The sequence below is a fragment of the Cavia porcellus genome, unplaced genomic scaffold, assembly GCF_034190915.1.
Source record: "Cavia porcellus strain 051 isolate PalLab524CR breed Dunkin Hartley unplaced genomic scaffold, mCavPor4.1 scaffold_18, whole genome shotgun sequence".
Taxonomy (NCBI): Eukaryota; Metazoa; Chordata; class Mammalia; order Rodentia; family Caviidae; genus Cavia; species Cavia porcellus.
The window spans coordinates 22,728,694-22,755,215 of record NW_026947501.1 but is presented as its reverse complement, the minus strand read 5'-3'; the positions used below and the strand labels follow the sequence as shown (position 1 = coordinate 22,755,215).

At 36.8% G+C, this 26,522-nt stretch overlaps 1 protein-coding gene across 2 annotated transcripts in view; it reads left to right on the top strand.

Annotated features, from left to right (window-relative positions):
• Ppp3r1 (protein phosphatase 3 regulatory subunit B, alpha) overlaps positions 1-26,522 on the top strand; it is a 117,621-nt gene that overhangs the window by 2,949 nt on the left and 88,150 nt on the right. The window contains exons 2-3 of one of the 2 annotated variants that reach the window (XM_003469043.5): positions 62-212; positions 19,216-20,230. In XM_003469043.5, coding sequence (XP_003469091.1) covers positions 62-212; positions 19,216-19,380 — 316 coding nt within the window. In that variant the 3' untranslated portion in view covers positions 19,381-20,230. Of the gene's footprint in view, positions 1-61; positions 213-19,215; positions 20,231-26,522 lie in introns of those variants that run through there. The other variant, XM_063229533.1, reaches the window with a different exon arrangement.

Genomic DNA, 26,522 nt, shown 5'->3' with positions numbered 1-26,522 from the left:
ACTAGGAGAGGGCACCCAAGCTAATCTCTACCAGATATAGTCAACTAAAGTCCATTTGCAGGAACATTTCCATTGGCGGTGTGCTCGTCCCACTGGAGCTGAAGTGTAAAGAACCTGATGGAGACAGAGTGGTGTACACGGGCACATATGACACAGAAGGTGTGGCCCCAACTAAAAGCGGAGAGCGACAACCCATCCAGATCACCATGCCGGTAAGGCTGGGCTGGGGGCTTGGGAGTGTGTTTCAGGGCAAATGGAAACCATGGGAGGAAAAGCAGCACATCTGTAAGGAGAGGTGTGTTGGAATCAATTGCTGTGGAAGTCAGATGTATCATCCATCATGGATTTCAGTTGGAGTTACTTCCTGCTGGAGAAATAACTATGTAATTAATGTTCTTTTGTAGGACAGACACAATAGAGGCTTAAAGTCACCACACAAATGATTTGGAAGAGGGTACCTACATTGCCATTTTCCCTTTTATGTCCTACATCAGAACCAATTTAAATAATTGACCCTTCAAAGTCTCTAATCCAAGTAGCCCACAGTATTTCAGTTTTGAAAAAAGTTGGTCTGTTGAGTAACATATTGCTACTTGCATCTACTCTACATGGAGGGACATTGAAAAGTGACTGCCATGGAAAATAATAACCCCTTGGTGGCAAGTGCTACTGAGATGAAATACAGCCATCCTTGGGTACCCACAGGGGACTGGCTCTGAGAGCCCTGCAGATGCCAAAACTCCACAGATATTTAAAGCCTTTATAGGAAGTGGCCTGGTGTTTACATATAACCTATGTTCGTCTCCAGTGTACTTTAAACCATCTCTAGAGTATGATACCTAATAAAATACAAATGACATTATTACCAGAAGCAGAGTTAAGTTTGCAATACATCTTGATTCTTTGTACCTTTGATGAATGATCCCAGACAGTGTGCATAGACTGTCGTGTAGAGCACAGGTAGAGATTTTTGTAAAATGATAAATTTTCAGACACAGAGAAAATAAACCTTCAAACATGAGGGCAGGCGAGCACCAAAGTGGCAGTTGTACTAAATGAGGCCTCAGGTTAGATTTAGGTGAGTTTTTGTTTGGTTGGTTTTTGAAACAGGATCTTACTATATGGTTCAGGCTGGCCTTGAACTCACAGTGACCTTCAGCTGTCCTCCTGCCTCAGCCTTCCAAGTGCTGGCTTTACAGGAGTGGACCACCAAGCCTGGCCATTTATGTGATTAACAGGGTCTTTGAAGGAATAACATTCCTTCCTCCAAAGTCATTGTTCTGGTAGAAATAAAATGGGTTGTGTTTACCTATTGAAAGGGCAGGAGGTCCCTGTTCACTACTCTGTTGATCCTGAGTTTTCTAAACCTTCACTCCTGATCTGGACTTCATATGGGCCCTAGATCTTATCAGCACACTTAAAGGATGTTATATTCCCTGAACTTAAAACCACATGATTGTATGGAATCTTGTCTATCTATAGTTAAGGATTTAAGAAAGGATAGGGGAAAGAAAGAAAAATCATGTCATCTTGACTTATCACTTACCCCCAGCCACCTGTCCCCAGGGCTGCGAATGACTAGCTTTCTGCCTAACAGTGTGTGAATAGTTGTTATTCTCCACTAGCTAGGAAACAATGACAAGGTCAATGTCTATACATTTCAGTACAGACAGTTTTTATTACCACGTGAGTTCAATCCATAGTCAGATGTCCATTGATGCAGATTGTCCACTGATACAGAGGGCCACACAGAGGGCAATCTGCACGTTAAGAGACAATATTTATAGCAAAGGAATATCGATGAAGCAAAAACAAATTGATAAAAGGTTAAGTAGGGTTAATTGTATATACATATACAAGAGAAGTACTCTTGCCAAAACACAGAAAGAGTAGAATTCACCTACATTGCTGCTATAAAAACTAAATAGCAGTGAGGCATGGTGATGCACATCTGTAATCCCAGCACTCAGAAGGCTGAGACAGAAGGATCCCCATGAGTTTGAGGCCAGCCTATGCTACCTAGGAGACCATCTCAGTAACACCAGCAGCAGCAACAACAAACTGAATAGCTTTTTCTCTCTGCATGAACAACCTTGAAGCCAGCCACCGTGCTGATGCACACCTGAATTCCACCTACTCTGGTGGCTGAGACAGGAGGATCACAGAGTTGAGGTCAGCTTGGGCAACTTACTGACCCCTGTCTCAAAAATGAAAAGACCTCACTGGTAGAGTGCTTGCCTAGCAAGACCCACTTCTCCTCAGCGCCAAAGCAAACACACCAACAAAACCATTTGAATTTGGTCTGCCCTCCAGGTTTGTAGGGAAGTTCATGGATGTTCACAAATACCACAAGCAGAAGAATTTATTTAGATTGCCAGTCTTAGGTTCCACCTCCAATGATTTTAGGAAAGTTAAAAAATGGAGCCAAAGACACCGGATTACCAGAGAATTAGTCCTGAAGAAGATGGTGTGTGGAATAAACTTTGCAATCTATAGCCTAATCTTTCCAGTCCCTGAAAATTGTAAGATTTCCAAGATGTAGAGGGAAGAAAGACGAAAAAGTAAAAAGAATTAAGATGTGTTATGTGCATATGCCAGCTCCCCACAATGCCCATAATCATTATAGACCGCAAATATGTACTAATAAAAATTTTAAACATTTAAAAAACCAAAACCTTGTGCAGTACCTGCTGGCAAGTGCAAGGTCCTGAGTTCAATTCCTGGTATTAAAAAAACAAAAAGAAAATCTTAGGTTTTCACGGTACTCACTATACTTAAAACAACCGCAACAGTAGCATATGAAAAGAATCTAGTATCACATCCTTGCATCCTCTATTTGAACTATTTTTGTAAAGAATTGCATTTTCCATCAGAGGTTGTTAAATAAGGTGGAAAAATACAAAATGGGAGAAATATACAATTCTTCCAGGAGGTAACTGTTATCATGTTATCATTTTGGTCTTAGAGAGTTATTTGTGCTGTCTTTTCTACTTATACTTTTTTCTACTTCTGTACATGTATCGACATCAAATGTACTCCAGTTTGTAAATATAGTATATTTTGAAATCTATGTGAGTACCATACTATATGAACGTACCAAACTACCCTCAGTCACCTGTTCCTGATTATTCTCAATATTATAAAAAAAAAAAAAAAAAAAAACTACGTTAAATTCACTCACTTCAGCAAAATTGGCATAAATTTCCTTAAGAAATGTGTATGGTAAAGCACTTTATAAGTGTTGCCATCTAAGAAAGCTAGGCAATTTATGCTCATATCATCTGTATTTAAGTATCCATATCCCTATACATTTGGTGTAAGAAAATGCTTTATAATAGCTTTAATCTCTCGGGCAGAATATTTTAATTTTTATATCTTTAGTGGCTGTTAATTTGAAATATTCATATTTTCACTTACTATTTGTGTTTCCTTTGTGGATTAATGTCCTTTGCTTTTATGCCGTGTCTTAACGGATTTTAAAAATTAAATTAAAAGCCAGGTGTGGCAGCACACTCCTGTAATCCCACACTTGGGAGACTGAAGCAGGAGGATCATTGCAAGTTCGAGGCCAGCCAGGCTACAAAGTGAGCCCAAGGCCAACCTGAACTGTATAGTGAGACCCTGTCTCAAAAACACCAAAAAACTAATTAACTAATTAATTAAAAATAGTCATCTAGGGGATTTAGCTCAGTGCACGAGGTCATGAGTTCAGTCCCCGGTAACGACATAAATAAATAAATAGTCATCTATTTTATTGCATGTTGAGTATACTCATCCTTTGTCATTCGCATTTTAACTTTGTTTACAATATCAATTTTTAAGTTTTTGTGCAGTCCAACACAGCACTTTGTTGTGTTTTTGGCACTTAGGATCCATCCAGCTTAGAAAGTTCCCTAACACATCATATACACAGCTGTACTTGTGTGTTCTCATCTGAACATGAATTTGTTAGATTTTAGATGAAGTAGATTTAAATTTTTTTTATTTTATAGTTTTCTATTAGACTGTATTTGTTTATAATGTTCTAAAGTAGTTTTTCAAGTAATCTATTCTTCAGTGTTCATTTTCACAGTAATTTCTTATATGGAAAAAATTAAATATAGTTATCTGTTATCTAATTAAGTTCATTGATTCTTATGCCAATTGTTATGCCAGTTTTGAATTATTTTAAATACATTTAAATGATATATATTCATATATTTCTAGCTGACCACCTTACTGAATTTACTTACTAAAATTTTTCAGTTAATTATCTTGAATGTTTAGATGATCATAACCTGCATATAACTGTGTAATTTTCTGATTATTTTGTAGACTCAGTGCTTCATCTAATATTTCTATTAGATTATTGATTATAATCTATTAGATTATAGATTATCTATTATATTTATAATCTATGAGATTATAAATATTAATGTTGACTATTAGTAATGGTAAGGACTTTCCTGGTTTCCAAAGTTACTCTGTTAGGTACAGTGTTAGTTTCAGATGCTATTTTGTTAAAGTAATATTTTTCTTGTTTATTAACAGGCTTTTTTTTATATTGGGAGGTTTGTTGAATTTCATATAGTGCTTTTTCCTTGGAGGGAGGTAATTTATCTCCTTTGATACATTAATGAGATGTATTATGCAATGATACACTTTCAAATACTAAACTACTCTTTAATTCCTAAAATAAACTCTATACATAATGTATTATTTTTAGTATACTACTAAATTCAATGTGCTACTTTCTATTGGGTGGTTTTTATGTTAGTTTTTCCTTATGTTTAGTGTTTTTAGATTAGTTTTTAATTTGCTCACTTTATCAGCAAGTATTTTCTGTTTTCTTATTCATTGGACTCTGGCAAAAGAATGGTAAATAAAGTAAATGACCCTTGCTTCACAAGCTTTGTCATGTAGGAGATGGAAATGTTCTTTATACATGATTATCAATAAAGAGGTAGTAATTGCTATTATAAAAAGTGCAGTGGAAACGTAGTAGTGCCCTTGGAGCATGTGCCCGGGGTCTTATCTTAGTTCAAGAGATGGCAAATGGCTTTCTTAAGGAAGAAATAAAGGATAAGTAACAGGAGAACAGAGGCACTCGGGGAAAGAGGAGCTGCAAAAGTCAAGAGCTGGGGGATGGCATCTCTTCCTTTTGGGGAGGGAGGGTAACTAGGAGTCGAACTCAGGACCTCACGCTTGCCACTGAGCTAAATCCCTGGCCAGCATTTGTTATAAAGGAGGTGAGAAGTCCAACAGGGCTGGAGCAGAGATTCTCTCAGAGAAGATGAGCCGGGATAGTAGGGGTTAGCTGTTCTAGGATGTTATGGTATGTGTATGGCGTGTTTCCCTCAGAGGTTCACATGCTAGAATCTTGGTCATGGAAACGACCTCAAAACATGGGGCCTGGTGCTAGATAATTAGATCACAGGGCGGTGCCTTGAGAGGGACTGAAGTGATATCACAGAGTTCTTCCAGAGTAGTTTGTCAGAAAGCAAAGCCACTCCAAGTGCTTGGTCCCTTCTGCCTAAACCACTACCCTTTCCACCAGAGGGATTCCAAACAAAGAATCTGAACTTACAACCTCCAAAACTATCTCTTTTCTTTATAAAGTACCCACCATCAGGTACTCTGCTGTAGAAACAAAACAAACTAATAAAGAAGACCTTTCTCTTTTTGATTTCTCCTAATGCCTATACAAATGTGTTGAAGGTTTTTAAATGAACTTCGAGGTTTGGTTTACATACATAGCTGCACCACCTTCAGATGTAAATACAGCTATTGATCACTCTCGACAGAGAACATTTCCAGCACCCTGGAAAGTCCCTTCTGCTCCTTTTAACTACTAAAAATTGGTATGTAAATAAAATGATGATGTCGGCTAAATTCTTTCATTTAATATAATGTCCTAGAGGTTCATTTATGTTGTTCCATTTATCTATAATTGGCTCCTTTTACCATTGGGTAACACATATTACACATATGTACAATAAACGGGCATCTGGGTTCTCATGGGCTTTTGATATTAGGAATAAAGCATCATTGAACATTTCAGTTGAGTCTGAATGTGAACATAAATTTTCATTTCTCTTGAGTAAATACTTTAAAAGAGAATTGCTAAGTCACAAGGTAAATGTATATTTATATAAGAAATGTCCAGGCTGTTGTACAATGTCTTCTTTTCTTTCACCAGCAGAGTATGAGAATTTTAGTTGCTTTGCATACTCATTATGTGCCAGTCTTTTAAATTTGGAAATGCAAAAGACCTAGAAGGGCCAAGAGAATTTTGTTTTATGATCTCTGTTATAGTCTTTACATAAGGACTACAGTTTTGTATTTAAAAAAAATTGTTGGGGGGGGATTGTTGGCTGTTCTTTGTGTTTTTGTATTGATTCTAGAATAAATTTGTAAATTTCTACGAAACTTGGTGTAAGTTTGCATTAGAGCCATAGGTCAGTAAGACATAGTGATGTGTACATGGTCCTAGCTGCTTGGGAAACTGAGGCAGGAAGATCACTTGAGCCCAGATGTTGGAAACCGACCTAGGCAACACAACAAAAATATCACCAAAAAAGAGGGAGAGAGAGAGAGAGGGAGAGATTCTTCAGTCAACTTGGAGACAATTTGACATCTTAATGTTGAGGCTTCTAATCCACAAATTATCTCTATTTAGATCTTTTTCTCTGCATTGTTACAATACTCATACTTTGTTAAATTTATCATTTTATATTTTTAATACTACTATAAGTGGAATTGTTTTTACTGATGATACAGTGTATGAAGAAAATTAGTTTTTGTGTGTTGATCTTGAATCCCGAGATCTCACTAACTTCATTAAGATATTAATCCTAATATCTTTTTTGGTAAAATGCCTAGGATTTTCTACATATACTATTAGTCTCACCTGTAAAGAAAAAGAATTTTTCTTCTTTCTTTACAATTTGCATTTCTGTACAATTTACATTATCAATCCTTTTAGAAAGTTAAGGAAGATACCTTCTGGTTTACTGAGAATTATTATGATGTTTCAACATATTTTAAGCTTTTTTTGATCTCTTGTGAGATTATCACTGTTTTCTTTTTTCTTTTATAGCAGATTACATTGATTTTTTCCAGTGTTAACACAACTGAATTTGCAGTGTAATAATTACTTAGTCATGGTATGTTTCTCTGTATGTGTGGCTGGATTTGATTCATTAATATTTGTTGAAATTTTTACATCCATATCCCTGTAAGAAATTAATCTTTATTTTTCTTATATTATCTAGTTTCTGTTATCAAGTTGATGCTGGCTGCATAAAATGTTTTGGAAAGTGTTAATATTTTCTAGAACATTTTGTGTAGAAATGATCTTATTCCTTATGCTAAACAGAACCCACCACTGAAGGCATACATTGTACTTTATTTGAAGGCCTCTCATAACAAATTCAATTTTAATATTAGAGTATCCACATTTTATTTCTTCTTCTCCCCCTCTTCCTCTTCCTCTTTCTCCCCTTCCTCTTCCTTCTTCTTTTGACATAATTCTTTATATGTAGGTCAAGCTGGCCTTGAACTCAGTGATCCTCCTACCTCAGCCTCCCAAGTTCTGGAATTACAAGCGTACACCACCACAACCATGCTTACATTTTATTTCTTGAACTTTTATAGATTGGTTTTAAAGTAATTCATTTCAACTAAATTGTCAGATTTATTGGCATAAAGTTGTTTGTAATAATCATCCTGTAATGTTTTAATGTCTTACAGTCTTTAACAAAGTCCACTTTTGCTTTCTTTCCTTTCTTTCTTTCCTTTCTTTCTTTTCTTTCTTTCTTTCTTTCTTTCTTTCTTTCTTTCTTTCTTTCTTTCTTTCTTTCTTTCCTTTGTAAGACAGTGTCTCACTGCATAGTTCAGGCGTTGAACTCACTACGTAGCCCAGGCTGGCCTGGAACTGATAGTGATCCTCCTGCCTCAGTCTCCTGAGTGTTTGGACAGGCATCACCCTCCCAGCCAATCTTTTATCCTTTTTTTTTTTTTTTTTTTTTTTTTTTTTGAAACAGGGTCTCAGAATCCTGTTCAGACAGGTCTTGAGCTCACTTTGTACGCCAGGCTGGTCTCGAACTTGCAATGATCCTCCTGCCTCAGCCTCCTGAGTGCTGGGATTACAGGCATGTGCCACCACACCTGGCTAACTCTTTCATTTTTGCTACTTAAAATGTCTTCCCCCCCCACCCCCACCCCCATTCAGTCTAGCTAGAGATTTATTGACTTTCTCAAAATTGTAACTTTACTTCTTGTTCTTAATTTTTTTTAAATTTCATTTGTTTTCTAGACATTTTCTTTTTGTGTTAATTTGGTGGGGGGGGGGGGGTTTCAGGAACTAAACTCAATCACTATGCTGCTCAGCTGTGTCCTTGGCCCCTGTGTTAAAATTTTTAATTGAGGTATAACACATACACAGTAAAATCATCCCTTTCTTTACTCTAGGGTTCTTTCTGGTTTTCACTAATTTGACTGTGAAATGCCTTAAGTATATTTTTTCTTTGTATCTTTCCTTCCTTGAAGACATTGAAGTAATCTTTTCTTTCTTTTTTTAAATTTTTGGTTTTCTAAGATGGGGTTTTGCTATGCAATTCAGGCTGGCCTTGAACTCACTATGTAGCCCAGGCTGGCCTCGAACTCACAGCAATCCTCCTGCCTCAGCTTCTCACAGTATGCTACCACACACAGCTGAATTTCTTTAATTTAGAAAAACTTTTCACCAAATGTAGAGTATTTTTAACTATTATTTTGTGAAATACTTTTTTGTTAATAAATGCATACATTTTACTTTATTTCAAGGTTTTTAAATACAAATTCAGTTTTCTTTATGTTGACTATTTCTTGAACTTACATAACTTTGAAGTATTTCAATTCAGTTGATTGTAAAATTTGCTGTCATCTTTGGTCTACTTTGGGACCCAAAACAAACCTTTGTCAGGAAGCTAGGTATCATCCCTCCAGTCTTTAAGGCTCTATTGAATTTCTTCAGGTTTTTCAAAATGGGTACTCGGATCTTTTCTTTCCCTTTTATGTATTCTTAAGCTTACTGATTCTTCTGTACTTCTGTACTTATATTTCTACCATTTTTTTAGCTCTAAATTTTTTTCATTTTTTTTAGTTTCGGTTGCACATAAACCCTTATCTGTTTGTTCATAAACCCCATGTTTTCCTTTATTCTTTTCAGTCTATCTGTAACTGCTGGTTTGAAATCTTTGATAAATCCAACATCCGTTAACAGTAAGATGCTACAGATTGACTTTTTTCCGGGTGTGGACTGCACTTTCCTATGTCATTATATATCTGGTCATTTGGTGGTAGAAACTAAACATTGTGGATAATGTTGACTATACTTACTATCCGTTCTTTTTGGTACAGGTTGAATGTTCTTTATCCAAAATATTTAGGACTAGCAGTGCTTCAGACTTCAAAGTTCTGCAGATTTTGAAATGTTTCTCTATACTATACCTGTTGAGAGTCTCTAATATGAAAATATGAAATGTTAAATTTTCAAACCCAAACTTTTTAAAGTATTACGTTGGTGCTCAAAAATTTTCAGATTTTGCAAAATTTCCAATTTTTGGACTAGGGGTGTCCAATCTGTATTTTATATTCTCTGTCTACGTGGACACAAAACTCTGTCTTCCTGGCATGTGCAGCACCTGGTATCTGCCCAGTTTTTTGTTTGTTTGTTTGTTCTTTTTGTCACTTAGCACAAAGTTTGCCAGTATTTCCCCACAAAGGGGAAAACCAAAAATAAAGATAGTTGAAGAAAATATCATTAACATTCAATTTAGTCCACGATTTTTGCCTTTTAGGAATTTTACTGTTTCTATTATATTTCTCTAAGGAAAATACTTATTTCAAAAATGTTATCAGGCATAGTGTTGCATTATCTATGATCCCAACATTTCAGGAGGCCGAGGCAGGAGGACTGCCCTGAGCTCAAGCCAATCTGGACTACATAGTGAGACCTTTTCTCAAAAAACAATTTAAAAAATCAAAAATGTCTTCTCAGACTTCAAGGAATATAAACAATATTTTTGCATGTCAGACAGGTAATGTGTCAATGTAACAAGGTCTGTGAGAAGCACATGAATATTGATAGATCTTTTTTTTTTTTTATCAGTACCAGGGATCGAACCCACAACCATGGGCTTGCAAAGCAGGCACTTACGCCGCTGAGCTAAATCCCCAGGCCCCTATAGACCATTTCAAAAAGAATTTAAAGCTGTATCCTTAAATAAGTTTAGAACTATTTTCACTGAATTGTATCTTGTCCGTAACCTCTCAAGTGCTGTGAAAGTTTAAAACTTAACTGTGTGTGGGAACAGCTCACAGCTGTTTTTAATTTTCCATATATGGATTTTTGTTTGGCTTTAGAATTCTGATCTAGAAAGCCCTTTTATTTTCTAACTTTTGAGAAACCAATATTTCTCTCCTTTCTAGTGATGAGAATGATTTAAGTCAGTATTTTTAAAGCTGTTTCCTGAACTCCCAAGGCTCCGTTGAGTGACTTCAGGATGTCCAAAGCAGCAGCGTGGGGCGAGCCTCTTCCTTGGTTATCAGCCATTATAGTATTGCCCTTTATATTTTGTGAAGAAAAACAATATGCTATTTTTTGTTTGTTTGTCTTCCAGTACTAGAGATTGAACCCAGGGCCTTCTCACTGAGCTACATCCTCAGCCCTTTTTATTTTTTTTTATTTTGAGACATAGTGTGGCTAAATCACTGAATTGATTAGGCCAGGCTGAAACTTGTGATCTTCCTGCTTCAGCCTCCCAGAGTGCTGGGGTTACAAATATGTTCTACCACACCAAGCAACAGGTTTTTTTGACATGGACAACCAGCCCAAAGCCAAATCTAAATTCAAGCAAAGCATTATGTTTAATGTCTATATTACTGTCCATGTCATTATTTTTATTCATATATTTTTATTTTATGTAAAATGCTAAACACTATTTTAAATCCTTTTTAAAATGAACAGGGTAAATATATAAATCAAGATTGAATGAGGGGAAAAAGTTAAATCATATTAAGACTTAAAATCACAAAAAAATCAGACTAGGCTGTCAACTATGGAAACTAATGTTCTCAATTTTAAATAGAATTATAAAGTAAAGATAAATGTAAATGTAATCGTTTCTCTATAATGGAAAGATAAAAATAAAACAAGTGAGAAAAATAATATTTTACCTTAAGAATCTGTGATTCTTTAAAAAATCTTCAATAGAAATATTAACAAAATATAGGGGGCTGGGGATTTAGCTCAGCAGCATAAACGCCTGCCTTGCAAGCAGGCAGTCGTGAGTTCGATCCCTAGTACCGATAAAAAGGAAAAAGACAAAAAAATAAATAAATAAAATATGAAGAATACTTCCCAAACCAGAAACAAAATTAACATTCTTGAAAATTATGAAAAGCAAAGTAGAAAATCTATTTTTATTTAATTTATTTATTTATTTATCTTTTACCGGTACCAGGGATTGAACTCACAACCACGCGCTTGTAAGGCAGGAGCTTATGCCGCTGAGCTAAATCCCCAGCCCCAGAAAACCTATTTTTAAACATGATGCAATAACTGTAACAAGGCCTTCTTTATTGCTGGCAACATGGTAAAATAATTTGTATCATGCTTTGTGAAGAATAGCAGTGTGGCCATTTGTGTGAGTAACAACATAGATTTGTTTCTTGTAACCAAAAACTTTCACTCCTATTGAGATAAATACAAATGTAAAATTATTTTTAAAGCACCCTTATAATCACATCTAAAATCTCTAATTGTCGTGATGACCCCATTAAGCTTATGACAATGAGGGCAGAAATGTAGCTCAGTGGTAGAGCACAGCGCACATAAAACCTCAAGTTCCATCCTCCCCAAGTTAACAATAATGTATTGGCCAACATAATTATAATTTTCCAACTTTTAAAGTAATTGCAACAGTGATATGCTTATATGTGGAAGGTAACCTGAAAATGAGGTGAATTAAAATGTAGTGATTTACTGTTGCTTTAAAAATTTCTCAAATTTCTGACCCTTACTATTTCATCTTTTGCTTTTTTTAAAATTACATAAATCTTCTAAATCTGACTTCCAAAAATACTGTTGCATCCTGACAGGTAAGTCTGTAGTCTTTATATACTGTGTTAGAACCAAAAGTGCCCTTAGAAACCAGGTAATACAGACCACTTGTAGTTTGTATAGAGAAAGCAGACCCACTGAGGTCAAGTGTGTCTGGGACCCCACAGTTCATCACAGGGGTAGACCGTGTCCCCATACTCTGCTGATACTTCAAATTCAGACTTTCTCAGCTTCCTCAGGCACCCACACTGGTGACTTGATAAACTACATAAATTTAAGGGCCTTAGCTCTTTAATTACAGGTAATTGGATATACCAGGACATATTAAGCTTTCTTGTTGTCTGTAAAATGGTGTCTATAATACAATACTTTATACTTAAGCTTAAAGTATTGGCGACTTTAAAATATGCTAGCATAGTATTAAACGCTACTGAAGAATCACCACCAGGATGAAAATTTGACCTAACATTAGAGCTGCTGACCCAGTAGCGGCATATATGTGTAATCCCAGCACTCGGGAGACTGAGGCAAGAGGATCGCTGTGAGTTTGAGGCCAGTTTGGGCTACGTAGCGAGTTTCAAACCAGCCAAAACCATATAGTAAGACCCTGTCTCAGGAAAAAAAAAAATTAGAGCTGCTGGCTTAGGTCAGAAAGCTTTTTCTATTTTTAATTATTTTCCTTGTAATCGGCCTGTTACAAATACAATACAAATATATAGATAATTCTTAAGCCAAAAGCTGTGCAATCATTGGGAAGGATAATCACCTGCTTCTAGGCATAAACAGTTGTGTGAGAGCTTAGGCTGTACGTAGAGAGCCAAGGATCTACAAGTTAAGGGTTTAGAGTCAAATGTCTAACAATGTAAGGCTTTCCAGCCTTTTAGCAGATCCCTGATAAGCATGAGTTATGATAAGAACACCTTTGTCTTGATAAGAAAGTCTAAATCATATTAGAAAATCTCTTGCTTTAGTTATTCAAAATAATTTAGAAATTCTCACTTTACAGGCCCAATTAGAACAAATATTTGACTCAAGTCTTTTCTAAATAATTTGAGTTCATCTCCCCTGCTCCATCAGCATTCTTTTACAGCTAGTGCTAAAGAAGATGCATCCTGTTAAAACCAGAAGCCGGTCAGAAAACCCTTGTCTCGGGAAGTTACAGCGGTAACTTATCAGTGTGGCTCCAGAAAGAAGGGAAAAGGTCCTTCCTGCCCTGTGAGCGCTTGGAAGAGAGGGGGTGGGCTCGCGTAATGACAGAGACCTATTCTGAGAAATCTGTCATCAGATAGTTTCATCGTTGTACAAACACCACAAAGTACACTTAACAAAAGCTACAATGGCTGTGATGTCACTGGGCAATACATGTGGCCTTTTATTATTGACTGAAACATGCGACACATGATTTTTCTCCTTTATTCCATTAATATGCGCAATTTTCAAATACTGAATAATCCTTAACTCCAAGGATAAACTCCTCTTGGTCCTGATGTACTATCCTCAGGATATATCACTTGGATTGATTTACTATTTCCAGCAAATGGAAATTATAAGCAAATGTTACATATAAGTTTGGGATTTTTTTGTCTGTATTTTTCTTTCTTTGTATTATCTTTATCATATTTTGGTATTAGGGATATAATTCCATGGAAGAACACTTGCCTAGCATGCATGAGGCTCTGGGTTCAGTCCCCAGTACCAGAGAAAGAAAGTGCTCTGACAGTTCTATGCCAAATGATTGTAATACTATGAAAATTATTTAAAATAGATTCTTTGAAGGCAACCAAAGAGTATCCTCAGAAATGAGACGAGTTCTCTTCCACATTCATTGTGAAATAAAAACATACCCGGGCTTGCAACTTATCAAACTCTGTGAAAAATACAGTGCCCAGAAAGGATTGGTCTTAGCTCAGCCTGCTGTAATGCAGTACTATCAAGGGGCTTAAACATTTATTTCTCACAGCCACACAGGCTACGAAGTCAACAAAAATCAGTGCCTAGCAGGTAAGTGGCTGGGTATTCCTGGTGAGGACCCTCTTGTTAGTTCATAGACAATTGCTTTCTTGCTGTATTCTCACATGGCAGAGAACAAAGACAGATTATCTCATATGCCTTATTTCAAGGGCACTAATCCCATTTATAAGGGCTCCATCCTCCTCACTTAATTACCTCCCAAAGACCCTACCTGCAAGTGCTATCACACTGAAAATTTAGGCTTCAACCTATGAGTTGTGGGGGGAGAGAGAACACGCAAATATTCAGTCCATAGTAAATCCTAAAAGCATTCTACGTGTGATAATTCATGTAAGTTTCAGGGAGACCAAAACTATTCGCTCATTCTTGAGTCCTTTTGCTTATACAAATGGTTTCATACAGTGCTGATATCTTCCAGCTAGGAATTAGGAGACATAGATTCTTGTCCTGATCTTATAATGAGCTGGCTATGAAGACTAGACCTCAGGAAAAGTCTTTTAACCTCTTTAAATTTTAGGTTTTTTTGTCCATAAAGTGGAGATAACAAAAACGGGCACAAAATCAAGGTGGAATGACTTATGCGAATAATATCATGTAGGCTGCCTGTACAAATGCACAGAATTCTACTTAAGTATAAATTGCATAGCCCAAGAAGCTGCCTAGATAAATTTTCCTTGGAAGGAAAAAAGCTGGTAAGAAGTAAAGTGACTGTAAATGTGCGTCTCTTCTTTAAGAAGAGGGTCCGCTTTTGGGTCCCCATGTGTTAGTAGCCAGATGAGTAGAAATTCTGAGAATCAGAGAACTGGGAAGTAGAACTCAGGGGGGATAAAAAGAATAATGGGTGAGAGGAAGCATATGTACACAGTAAGCAGTAATTAAGTTTCATGTAACCATAGAACTAAAGAGAACAACATTAACCAGGGAGAAATCAAAGTGAAATACAGACACCTAACATCTCATATCTTTAGCTATAATGTTTTCATTAACATGGTTCTGTTTTGGTCTCTTGTGCTACTGAGATTTATTTGTTAGAGTGAGCTTTAACGTTTTTCAGACATAACTGTAATATCTTAAGCTTTTTCTTGCCAGTGATCATAATTATCTTGAATTTTTTAATGGGCAGCTTGTATTTATTTCAAAAACAATTTCAGTGTTTTCTTACTTAATATGGTTTCAGGTTGCTGTCTCCATCAAAAGATTATCTGATATTTGCAAAATATGTTTATAGTAAAATACTCTTTAAGTGAAATTTTAATTGAGTTTTGAAATTGAGTTGCACTTAAATTTTGCAGTATCTTGTGCTGGGTTAGAGATAATACTAAACCTTTCAAAGTCTCAGTGAATTGTAAAGTGAGATTTTAATATTCATACTTCCACCACATTATTGTGAACAAAACTATACTTTTGTTAGCTGACGTAGCTGCCTTAACATAGCTGAATTGATTCAAAACATTTTTATTCCACCATGGTCATTTGGACTTTGGGGAGAGCCAGAAGTCATACAGTGTCAGATCTGGTGAACAAGGCTGGTGAGGACACCTGTCTTTCCTGGTATTCAGTGGTGACATTCACCATATTTTTTACTAGCCTTTGTAAAGACACCCCCAAAGAGGGCTTCTAGAACTACTTCAGAAAGTGGCAATAATGATAGGATAAGTATGGTTAAAATGGGAATATTTTGAGGGGGATTAATGTCAAAGGGTCTTTTACTGTAATAATTTTTTTAAAATGTAAACACCATATACAGTATGCTAATATTATAAATGAGTTGTTCTACTCTCTTTCCTGTTTATATTGTTCTAGGAATTTTCTCACATCAGCAGCATTCCTTTGTAATGGCCATGTAAGTCCATCACACAGTTATGCCACATTTTTTTTTTTTTTTGTACCAGGGATCGAACTCACGACCTTGCGTTTGCCAGGCAAGCACTTAAACTACTGAGCTAAATCCCTGGCCTATGCCACAATTTTCAAGATAATTTTTAATGCTGCTGCTTAGGTTACTTGAGGCAAGAAATTTAAAAAATTTTTACTAAATTGATGATTGAATAGTATCTATATATTAAAGTTTATATTTCTTTAATTACTAGTAACATTACATTTGATTGTTTTTAATTATCTTTGTTCCAGTCTTTTATCTAAATATTCTTAATAGTTCTTATTAATTATTATAATCTTTTATGTTAAAGACAGCAATTACTTGGTAACACTTGTAAATATAATTTTGATCTAATTCATTTCTGATATAAAAATTAAACATTGCATTTTGAAAATATATAGACATTATAGTAACCCACTTTGATTTCCTATTAACTTGATTTGAAACCCTGTATAGCCTTCACATCTTGCTTTGACTGATTTTCCTCTATTCTGCTTTGCTTGATAGTACCAAGTTCGAAAGTATAGGCAACAACTGTGAAGACAATAAGATTCATTATGATGCTCATTCCGGTTGACTATTATCTTCTTTTAAAGTCCTGTAATGTCTCCAGTGTTTTGGTTTTATTCTTTACTGTTTTGTTCAATTTTATTATAACTGATGATATAGGCAATTCTTTTTAAGAAAGCAAGAGGCAGTATGGTAACCATTGTTGATCACCTAGTATTTTGTTTTTATATTATCTATTATGTTCATCCTTCTGATTTGACTGACTCTGTTCTGTTATGTCACATTTGGTTTTTCTCTCTTCAAAAAAAAGTAATAAGAACTGTGGAAGTAATAAAACCCAAAATGTGTAATTGTCATTGTACAAAAGAAAGGAAAAAAAAGTGCTCTAAAGAATACAACTGCATACATATTTAAGTGTATAAGATACATAACCATATTACTGAGTTTTGTTGGATCATTGAACAAAACTGTTTCCAGTTTCACTGTTTGGAAGTCCACTTTATATGCTTTAATTTTGTAACTTGAACAACTATTTCTAAAATAACAATATGTAATCTATTAACTAGTGATTTCCTATTGTTCATTTTTTCTGAAATTCTGTATAACTTGTACCCTATTTCTGTTTTTTTTCTTTTTCTCCATAATAAAAAATACATATAACACATAGAAAAAAATAAAATATTCCATCAGTTTGCAACATTAACATATTATTTAAATTGGAATAATAGTGCACATTCATGGTGCTTAGCTCTACTTAGCTCATATGACAATATAAAATAATTGATAAATATTTAAATATTTTGCTACGTAGTATTCATTATGTGGACATGCCATAATTAATGTCTTAAAAATAGATGTTCAAAGTTCAACTTTTCCTTACTTTAAACATTTATGATGTCCTTTTTTAAGACGATACTTCATGTTACTTTAGAATGTTCTTAAGATAAATTACGAGGAATGAAATGGCTGAGCCCTCATAAACACACACTTTTAACTAGATGAAAATTACCCTTTCAAAAGCTGTACTGTTCAATTCCCATTGGTGGTGTTTAGAACACTGGTACCCCAAATAGATACCTTTTTCTTAGTCAATTTTGTTGTACATCTTACAAAATATATGTAGGTGCAGTGTACAATTCAGTGAGTGTCAACCAGTATGCATCCTTGTTACCACCACCTTGATCCAGATACTGAATGTTTCTGTAACCCCCAAAAGATTCCTCCTGCACATTTACATCATCCCTTCCATTCCAGGCCTGAGGTAACCACAGGTGTTTCCAATCAGTCTGGATCATACTCTGTAATTATACCGAAATTTACATAAATGGAGTTATATACAGTGTCTTCTATTTAGGGTCTACATTCTTGCTCAATATGCCTTGAGATCCATCCCTGTTGTTGCGTGAGTCAGCGTGACTTTTTTATTGTTGAGTAAAATGCCATTTTATAAATATACTAAAACTTATCTATCACAAAATAAATAAACATTTGAATTATCCTCATCTGGGGCTATTATGAAAAAAGTTCCTATGCTTGTGGCCATGACTCTAAAAAGAGATACTTTATTTTCATTCCTTGGAGGTTGGTGGACTTTAGCTACTACTGTTTCACATCAAGCAAATTTTCCAAAGGAAATCCCAGATCTTGTTTTGGGACCAAATTAGCAGGATGAGGCAATGGTGCAGGATATAATTTTGAGAGCATCTTGGAAAACTATCCGGGAAGCACCTGATCGCCCTCCTCCTATATCAGGTGCAAGGCAGAAGGCTCCTATTGCTCCCTGCCCTTCTTCTCTCCGTGTCTCCTGGCTCTGGACGAGTCTAAGAATCCTGCCAAGTCAGTCCCTGTTCCCTCCCATGATAGGAGGGTCATTGGAGAAAATAACAACAGTCATCATGCGGTTTAATGCCAGACCCCCTAAATAGCTTCAGAAGGTGGTAGCAGGGTCAGGCAACCCCACAGGCCACTTGAGAATCTGCCCAGTGGCCTCTAGGGTATTCTATGACCTCCCTTCAGCTACAAGAGTAATGTATCCATGTGCCTTGGGAGACTTCTGTGCAGTGATTTGCCCAGCCTGCCTTTCAGAAGTAGAATGCAAATTTCTTAGGAGCAATAACCATGCCTTATACAAAATTTTATATGTGCAGGGTACAAACTAAGTATGCAGATATAATGTAGGGTAATATAATATCTAAACCTGAGAAAGGAACATGGATTCCTGACTTATAAACACTCCATTTTTAATAAAGTGTGGTCCTTATTACTCCAGTACTTCCAATAAAGTAGTTGTGATTGTCGCCTCACATCGAATATGTTTTCCCAGAATGGCAGAAGGACCATTATATCTTATGTTTAGATGTATTATATAGATGTCGTCTTGTCTTCTAGTTTATTTATTCATAAAGCAGAAGCCAGAAGACAGCAATAAACATCATTCCCTTTCTTCTATGCCCAATGCCCCTTTTAGGTTAGGGACCAATTTGGAGTAAAATCTAAAACTGAGATTCTTAGAATGATTTTCAGAAAACTAAACTTGAAAAACAAGATAAACCCGGGAGCTGTTTTCATTAAAAAGCAATATGGCAGCAAATGCCAGGCAGCTTTTCAGGAAAATGTGTCCAGTAATAAAGGAAGATAAGTCAGAAAAGGAAAGGACTAAGCTTTTCAGTCCTAGAGTCTTGCCTGATCATGAATGCTTATCAAACACTCCTGTCTCTAGCTTTCATGCTCCTCCACTGAGTTTTCACTGGGCGACTTTCTCTTCCCTCAGTTCACGGACATTGGGACCTTCGAGACGGTGTGGCAAGTCAAGTTCTACAATTACCACAAGCGAGACCACTGCCAGTGGGGAAGCCCCTTCTCTGTCATTGAGTACGAATGCAAGCCCAACGAGACACGCAGTCTCATGTGGGTGAACAAGGAGTCCTTCCTCTGAAGACGGCTCCTTCTGATGTTGCTGGATAATCTCTCCAGAAACCTCCTTTTAGATAAACCAGCACAAGCCTTATCTAAGGCACGCCACACCATGGCTGTTCCCTGTCTGGAATCAATGACCTCCTATCCCTATTTCTGAAGTGTCATTCCCCTCTGATACAGTACCCCTGATATAAAAGGTCATGAAGTACTTCCCCCCAAAAATGCACTTTCTTGTTTTCTGTGCTGGTGTTCCTGCACCCAATCGTGCTCGGTCATCTTGTTGACCACCTGTGACTAGACCTTAGTGGAACTGACAGTCTTGTCCTGTACTTGACGGTTACACTAAGTGACTGTGGTGATTTGTTTCCAAGATGAATAATCCTACCCCACACTTTTTTGTTCCTTGTTAAATTTTTTAAAATAACAATGTGTTTGAGTCCTCCCATGTGCAGAATGGTGATACATAATGTGCAGTGTTGGCCTGCTTTCAAAGCACACTTTGTGAAAATGTGATACAGGATGCAGGGAACAGGGCTCAAATGCTGTGCTTCCTTTGAACAGCTCAGCTTTTCAGGGAATAAGAATGAAAAGACAAAAATGAAAGACAAAAATGTTAGAAGTATATGTGAATACTCTTTCAAGTAACTTAGGGGTTTTTGCTCTTGTGTGGTGAACTGGAACAAAGGCATCGCTGTGGACCACTGCAAAGCAGTGACGGGAGTCCTAGGGCCACCCCTTTTGCAAGCTACCCTAGTGTTCAAATGTGCATATTGGTGGCCTCCTTATATTCCCTTTACTTGAACTTTGTAAAACTGTGTATGGATCTGTAATCAACTTTTGGTATTTCTTAATAAAGGCTTTGAAAGCTGTGCGCTTATTTGGAGTTTTAATTTGGGCAGTAGCCGTCTAGCAGTGGACCTCTACTTGGATCTTTATGTTGCAGGAGAAGGGGGGTGTACCGTACTTGGAGCCGAATTAGTTTATTTATTCAGCAGGAATATTCCTGCCAGCTTTGACAAGGTAGCACAGACCCAGGTAATTGGTAGGGAATCAAAAAGTGCTTGTCCCTGTTCTCCCTTCATTCCTTCTGTGGTGATCACTTTCCATTAGTCAGTTACACAGCAGAGGAGTGGGAGAGAATGGAGCTGAACAGGGCATGGACGCCAGGCTTGAGACTGCTTTACCTGCCCCCAGGGCAGTGCACAGTATCTAGCATAGAGGTACCCATGCTCCAGGCAACTTCGTAAGAGGAAAGGAGATTCCTCTGGAAAGGAATATCATACTTTCCAACAATATTGAAAAATTCCCTTGAGTAGCTCAAACCCTACCATGTTGGAAAAAGCTAGTTAGAGTGCCAAAACACAAAAAGTTTGTGTTTGTGTTTTGGTACCTATAAATCTTTCATTGCAAGTTTAATGGGAGTATTTTTAAAGACCTGGGTATTACAGAACTGGATTTGGAAGAATGTCAATAAAAATGCTTTCTACCTCTAAGCAGCCTGCCTGCAGTAAGGCTGTACTGCCACCAGAGAACAGCAGTGCCTTGACTTTGGGCTAATAAATGGTGTTTTTCAACTAGCTCGTTTAATTATTTGAAAATGACAGTATCTATTGCTATTGCCAAATATAAGCACTAACCATTTCCTAATTAACATATTTAAAAACTGACCTGCAGTTATTTGGACATTGAGAGATTTAAAACAGTGGATTTACCACAGATACTTCAGCTTTCAGAATTTCAGAATATTCAATAGAAATGCAGGTCAATGAGGAGGGAGAAAAATAAGAGAACTGAACTGTACACTTTAATCCATGTAAGAATTTGACCGGTAAATAGTTTCATTTATGAACAAGCTGTTTCACGCCCGTGGCTCATCGCTCAGAGCTTTAGTATTTGTTTTGAGGAGTGGAAACAGTATCATGACTTTTGCACTATTCTATGTGGTTTTAGGGGATTTTTTGTTTGTTTGTTTTGTTTTGTTTTAAGCAAAGGCTTCACTGCATGTTTGAAATGAGCCAAGGCAGGGCTATGGCGTGGTGTAACTGCACACACCCTCCCCCAGAGGAGCAGGAAGTCGAGCCCTGTGGGAGAAGCTGTGTCTGAGCCTCACTAACACCCTAAGTGTTTGCCTCACATTTCTGCCGTCGAGTTTGCTTGTCTCTGCACTAAGGTGATTTCCAAAATCCTCTGACTTACAGTATAATGGACAAAAAATTTTAAAAAAGGCTTGAACTCTGTAAAACTCCCTGATACTTTAAAGGCATGTAAGTGTGTGTGTGTGTGTGTGTGTGTGTGCGTGTGCCCAGGAGTGTGTGTATGTTTCCTTGGGACCAAAGACAAGGCTGAATCAATGGAGGTGAGGAAGAGATGCAGATGAGGTAACAGGAAATCTTAACAGCTAATCTGCCACATTAAATGATCGCTCCTGGCATATACTGTTCCACTTATCATTGGATTCTAGCCCAGTTTCTTTGGCTACTGCTCTCCTAGCTCTCCAAAATGTGAGTGCTCAGCTATATCAAGCTGCTGAGTTGTAACTTTGCCCCTCAGCCATCTGGAAGGGCTATTTTTACACGAGTTGTAGCCACATCTCTCTACTTTCAAGCATCAGATGGCTCCCCAGAAGCTTGAGGAACTAGGCCATCCTTCTAATTATGATGATGACTAAAACTTTTGGACAGGTGAAAGAGGATAAATACTTTGAATTTATATTTTGTGACACCTTGTTTTTTTGAGAAGCCACTTATCCAGTTATCTAAAATATCTGGATCACAGCTAAAAATATAAAACGTGCCAAAAAATAAAGATCCCTGAAACAGATGCCATAAACTGCATTCACTGAAGACTTAGGTCTTGTCTGAAAGCCTCATGATTCCTAGTTTAGATGCAGTTCTAACACAGAAGGTGATCTGCTGTCTGACCCTTAAGACATTTAAAGCATGATATTTAGAGGAAAGGAGGCAATTTGTAGAGGTAAGTACATGGGAAATAGTTTTTCTAACAAAGAAGGAGGACAAAAATATAGAAAGCAGTCTGTTAAAAATATGATGGATGGGAACATCTCTGTGCTATAGGGACACAATCCCACCCAAAAACATGTGTTTCTATAGGCATCAAATAAAAATTGATATCCATAATGGTAGCATCCACATAGGAAAATAGTGCATTGCCTTCGGTGTTTAAATTCTAAAGCCAAATTACCCCAATTCAAATCCCACTCAGATGCTATTTAGCTATGTGATCTTAGGCAAGTCATTTGCTGTCTAGATACCTTGATTTTTCTCATTTGGAAAGTGAAATGATAATATTTACCTAACTTTAGGATAGCGCCTAGCACGTAATACCATTGTTTGGTAAATTTTGTTTAAAAATATAGAATCAAAATCATTAAAAATGCTAAGAGAAAAACTGAAGACACTTTAAGAAATAAAACTCACATCTCTAGGATACTCTATACACAAGTTCAATATGATAGCCACAGATTATACTCTATTTCTATAATAAAAAGAGATGCACGTGGAGATAATATTTTAATTATTTAAAAATAAATTATTTGAAGTAATATGCAGTTGACCTTCTGTATCACAAGTGTTGAACCAAGGTTCAACCAACCATGAATCAAACATATTTAGGAAAAAAAAAATTGCTTTGTACTGAATAGCACAGACTTTTTTCCTTGCCACTATTCCTTAAACAATATGGTATGAATTACATAGCATTTACATTATGTATTATGAATAATCTAGTGCTATTTAAAAGTGCATTAAAAGTGTATGTGAGGATAGGTGTGGGTTATATGCAGATTCTGTACCATTTTATATGCAGACTGAAGCATCCACGGCTTTTGACATCCAAAGTGTGGGGGCCAGTCCTAGAACCAAACTCCACAGATACTAAGAGGCAACTGTACTTACAGGTGTGCTAAGAAAATACTGTCTCCACAAACAATCTTCAGAAAGCCTCTTTTTACACAGACCCAGTTTTGAAAAATATGCGAGCATCAGGAAAAAAAATAAGAGAACTTACGACTCAATAAAGGTCAGGAATGATGTCAAAATTTCTACTTATTATTTCTTTTAATCCTCTTAACCCTGTGAAGTAGGTAGCATGTGTCATATCTTCAAAATGCAGAGGAAAAATGAATCTCAGAGGCTGAAAAATAAGATTCAAGATTAAACAGCCAATTTTACAAGAAACACCTTTGATTCTTGATTTTCTTGAGTATGTAATGGTGATAATAATTTCCACTTCACATAAGACACAGATTTCTCCTCTCTGTATAATTTCTTCTGGGCAAACACCTTATCTTTAAAAACTATGACTTTAGCCGGGCATGGTGGTGCACTCCTGTAATCCCAGCACTTGGGAGGCTGAGGCAGGAGAATCATTTGTTGGAGAACAAATTTGAGAACACCCTAGACTACAAAGTGAGGCCAAGCCCAGCCTGAACTGCATAGCGAGACCCTCTGTCTCAAAAAGACAAAGGAAAAAACAAACAAAACCAAAGCATGGCTATGCATGTCCACACTCCTGAAGTGTTTGGCTTTGTATCAATTTTTTGCAACCTACTTAAAAATTTGTTTTTTCCAAAAAAAAAAAAAATTTTACTGTAGACATATTTTAAATCTATATGTTTTAACAATAGTTGCCAATAAATACAAATGTTCAGTTTCTAGAAACTCATTTACCTGTAGTACAGCAGACTTGTCTTACCCATGGCAGATATATTTTAAGATCCTACCCCCCAAATTGAGGCCCCAAAATTTAGGTAGTACCAAATCCTGTATGAACAACAATTTTTTCCTACACATCCATACCCATGATAAAGTTTAATTTATAGGTTAGGCATAGTAAGAGATCAATAATAATAATAAATCAGAATAATTATAATCATACAGTATACTATAATAAAACAGATTTCATCACACTACTCAAAATGGCACGCACTGTATAACTTGTGACTTGTTTACTTCTGGAATTTTTCATTTACTACTTTAGATATCCATTAACTGAGGTTAACTGAAACAAAGAAAGTGGAACCTTGGATAAAGGGGATCCACTGTACTGTATAGAGCAAATTATTTGAAGATGGATTTTTCTCTTTGAAATCATCTTAACTGGCCACTAGAGCACTAGACAGGATGGAGTAACAGTTTAGCAAGAGGGATATTTTACTCCCTGCTTGCTAAAAAATGCAAAATACAACCTGTGTGGTCCCTACGCCGTACTTTGGTACAGCCTTGACAGGCATGCGAGTCTGTAGCAACAGCCAATTTCTTAGTCTCCTTCAGACACCGAAGCCAGAATGGTTTCCTTGCCACCGCACAACCTGTTCTCTCTGCTTGGAATGTCTTGCTCCACTTTCTACCTACTAAATGCTTTCAAGTGCCAGTTTAAATGTCACCTACCCTGTGAAGTTTTTCTTGACTCCTCTGAAAGGTTGAGTCAAGAATAGTTTTGAAATATCGTTATTCAAAGGTTTCGTTTTATTACCTATTTCTAAAAGACTTCACCAGCCTCCTTCCATTTAACTTCTTTTCAATTCTTTGGATGGTTTCCACATATTACTTACTCAGAGAAAATGAGCTGACTCAATAAAAAGGTGATGAGATTCTAGAAAGAGCTAGCTGGCTGGCTGATCCGCTGAAACCAGCCAGCCAGTGAGGAGTTTGGAAGACATTAGCCTTTAGTGGCTTCCTTCTCCTACTCTGTTTAAAAAAGATTTAGAAGAGAAGGGGATGAGACATAAAAAGGATCTGAATTTTCATACAGACATAGCTTCCAATGAATTTGTCTTTGTATATTTGAAACAGTAATGATGATACAGAGGTATATCATTCTTGGAGGGAGTTTATGAAGCTGTTTGTTTCCATCAAGGTAATTTGAGCAAATGTTGCAGGCCTCCTTCATCTGGGCACATAATAGAATTGCACCTTCATGACCTGTGGTAGGAATATGTGTCACTAGCTCTGGCCAGAAAACTGTGACCAGAAGTGACATGTGTCATTCCCAGACTGAAACATCCAATTGTCTGTGCAGTACCTAGCAGGGCTCTTTCCCTTTGCCAAGGCAACAAGCCACTTTCAAGAGGACCCATCGTCCTGGGTCCTGGAGTGGGAGGGTATGAAGTGACACTGCAGCCAACTTTTGTTGGACAGATACATAAACGAGACCCTTCTCTTCCCAACACAGTGTCGTGGAAACTTTGGAGAGATGTAGAAAAGTTCAAAGACCTACACAAAAAAAATCCATATACCCATCAGCTGGATTTCACAATTAACATTTTGCTATATTTGATTTACCACATTTCCATCCCTCTATGCATTTACTCTTTTTTTTTTAAATCATTACTAAGATTTGGAGGCTGGCCATTATTTGGGGAATCTGGACCAGTTGCTCGACTTTTCTGTTAAAGACTCTAAAGTAGGACTACTCCAAAAAGGGGGGAAAAAAGTACTTATTTTAAGTTCTAATAAATCATTTCCTGCCAGGAAAGTTAAAAGCCAGAGGATAGACTGAAACAAGCATTTTTTTTTCTCTCAAGGTCTTATAAGATAAAAGCTGACTGGGCTACTTTAAGTGGACTCTACTTGGAGGTAGAGGGATAGACTAAATAGAAAAAGAAAAGATAAAATTGTGCCTTGTACATGGAAGACATTAGAGCCTCGAAACCGTCCTATAAATTATACATGATGTCTACCGCACAAATGAGGATATTACTCTGGGAGACAAAAGCAGAAGAATCACAAGTTCAAGGGCAGACTGGCAAATAAGCAACTCGGTGACACTGTGTCTCAAAACAAAAAATAAAAAAGATCTGGGGATGTGGCTTCGTATGAAGGCCCTGGATTCAGTCCCGATTGTTGAAAAAAGACCTAAACGATGTTAAGCTGCCTGTGTCAGGTCACAGAGCCAGGGCCAGTGGGAGAGATGCAATGAAACCCAAACCAGGAAGCCTTCAACATGCTCTCCTTCCGCTGGCAGTCCTTGGATTCTCTGACAGCCACAGAAGACGCTATTTCCTCCCTTGTGGACAACCATCCTTATGGAGGTTGTGGCCCAGCAGGTAATAATGGCGTTAATTATAACCTCCCTTTCTTGCTAACAAGATATGAAAGTGTAAAAAAATGTTTCTCCCATTCAAAACTCAATTGGAATGAT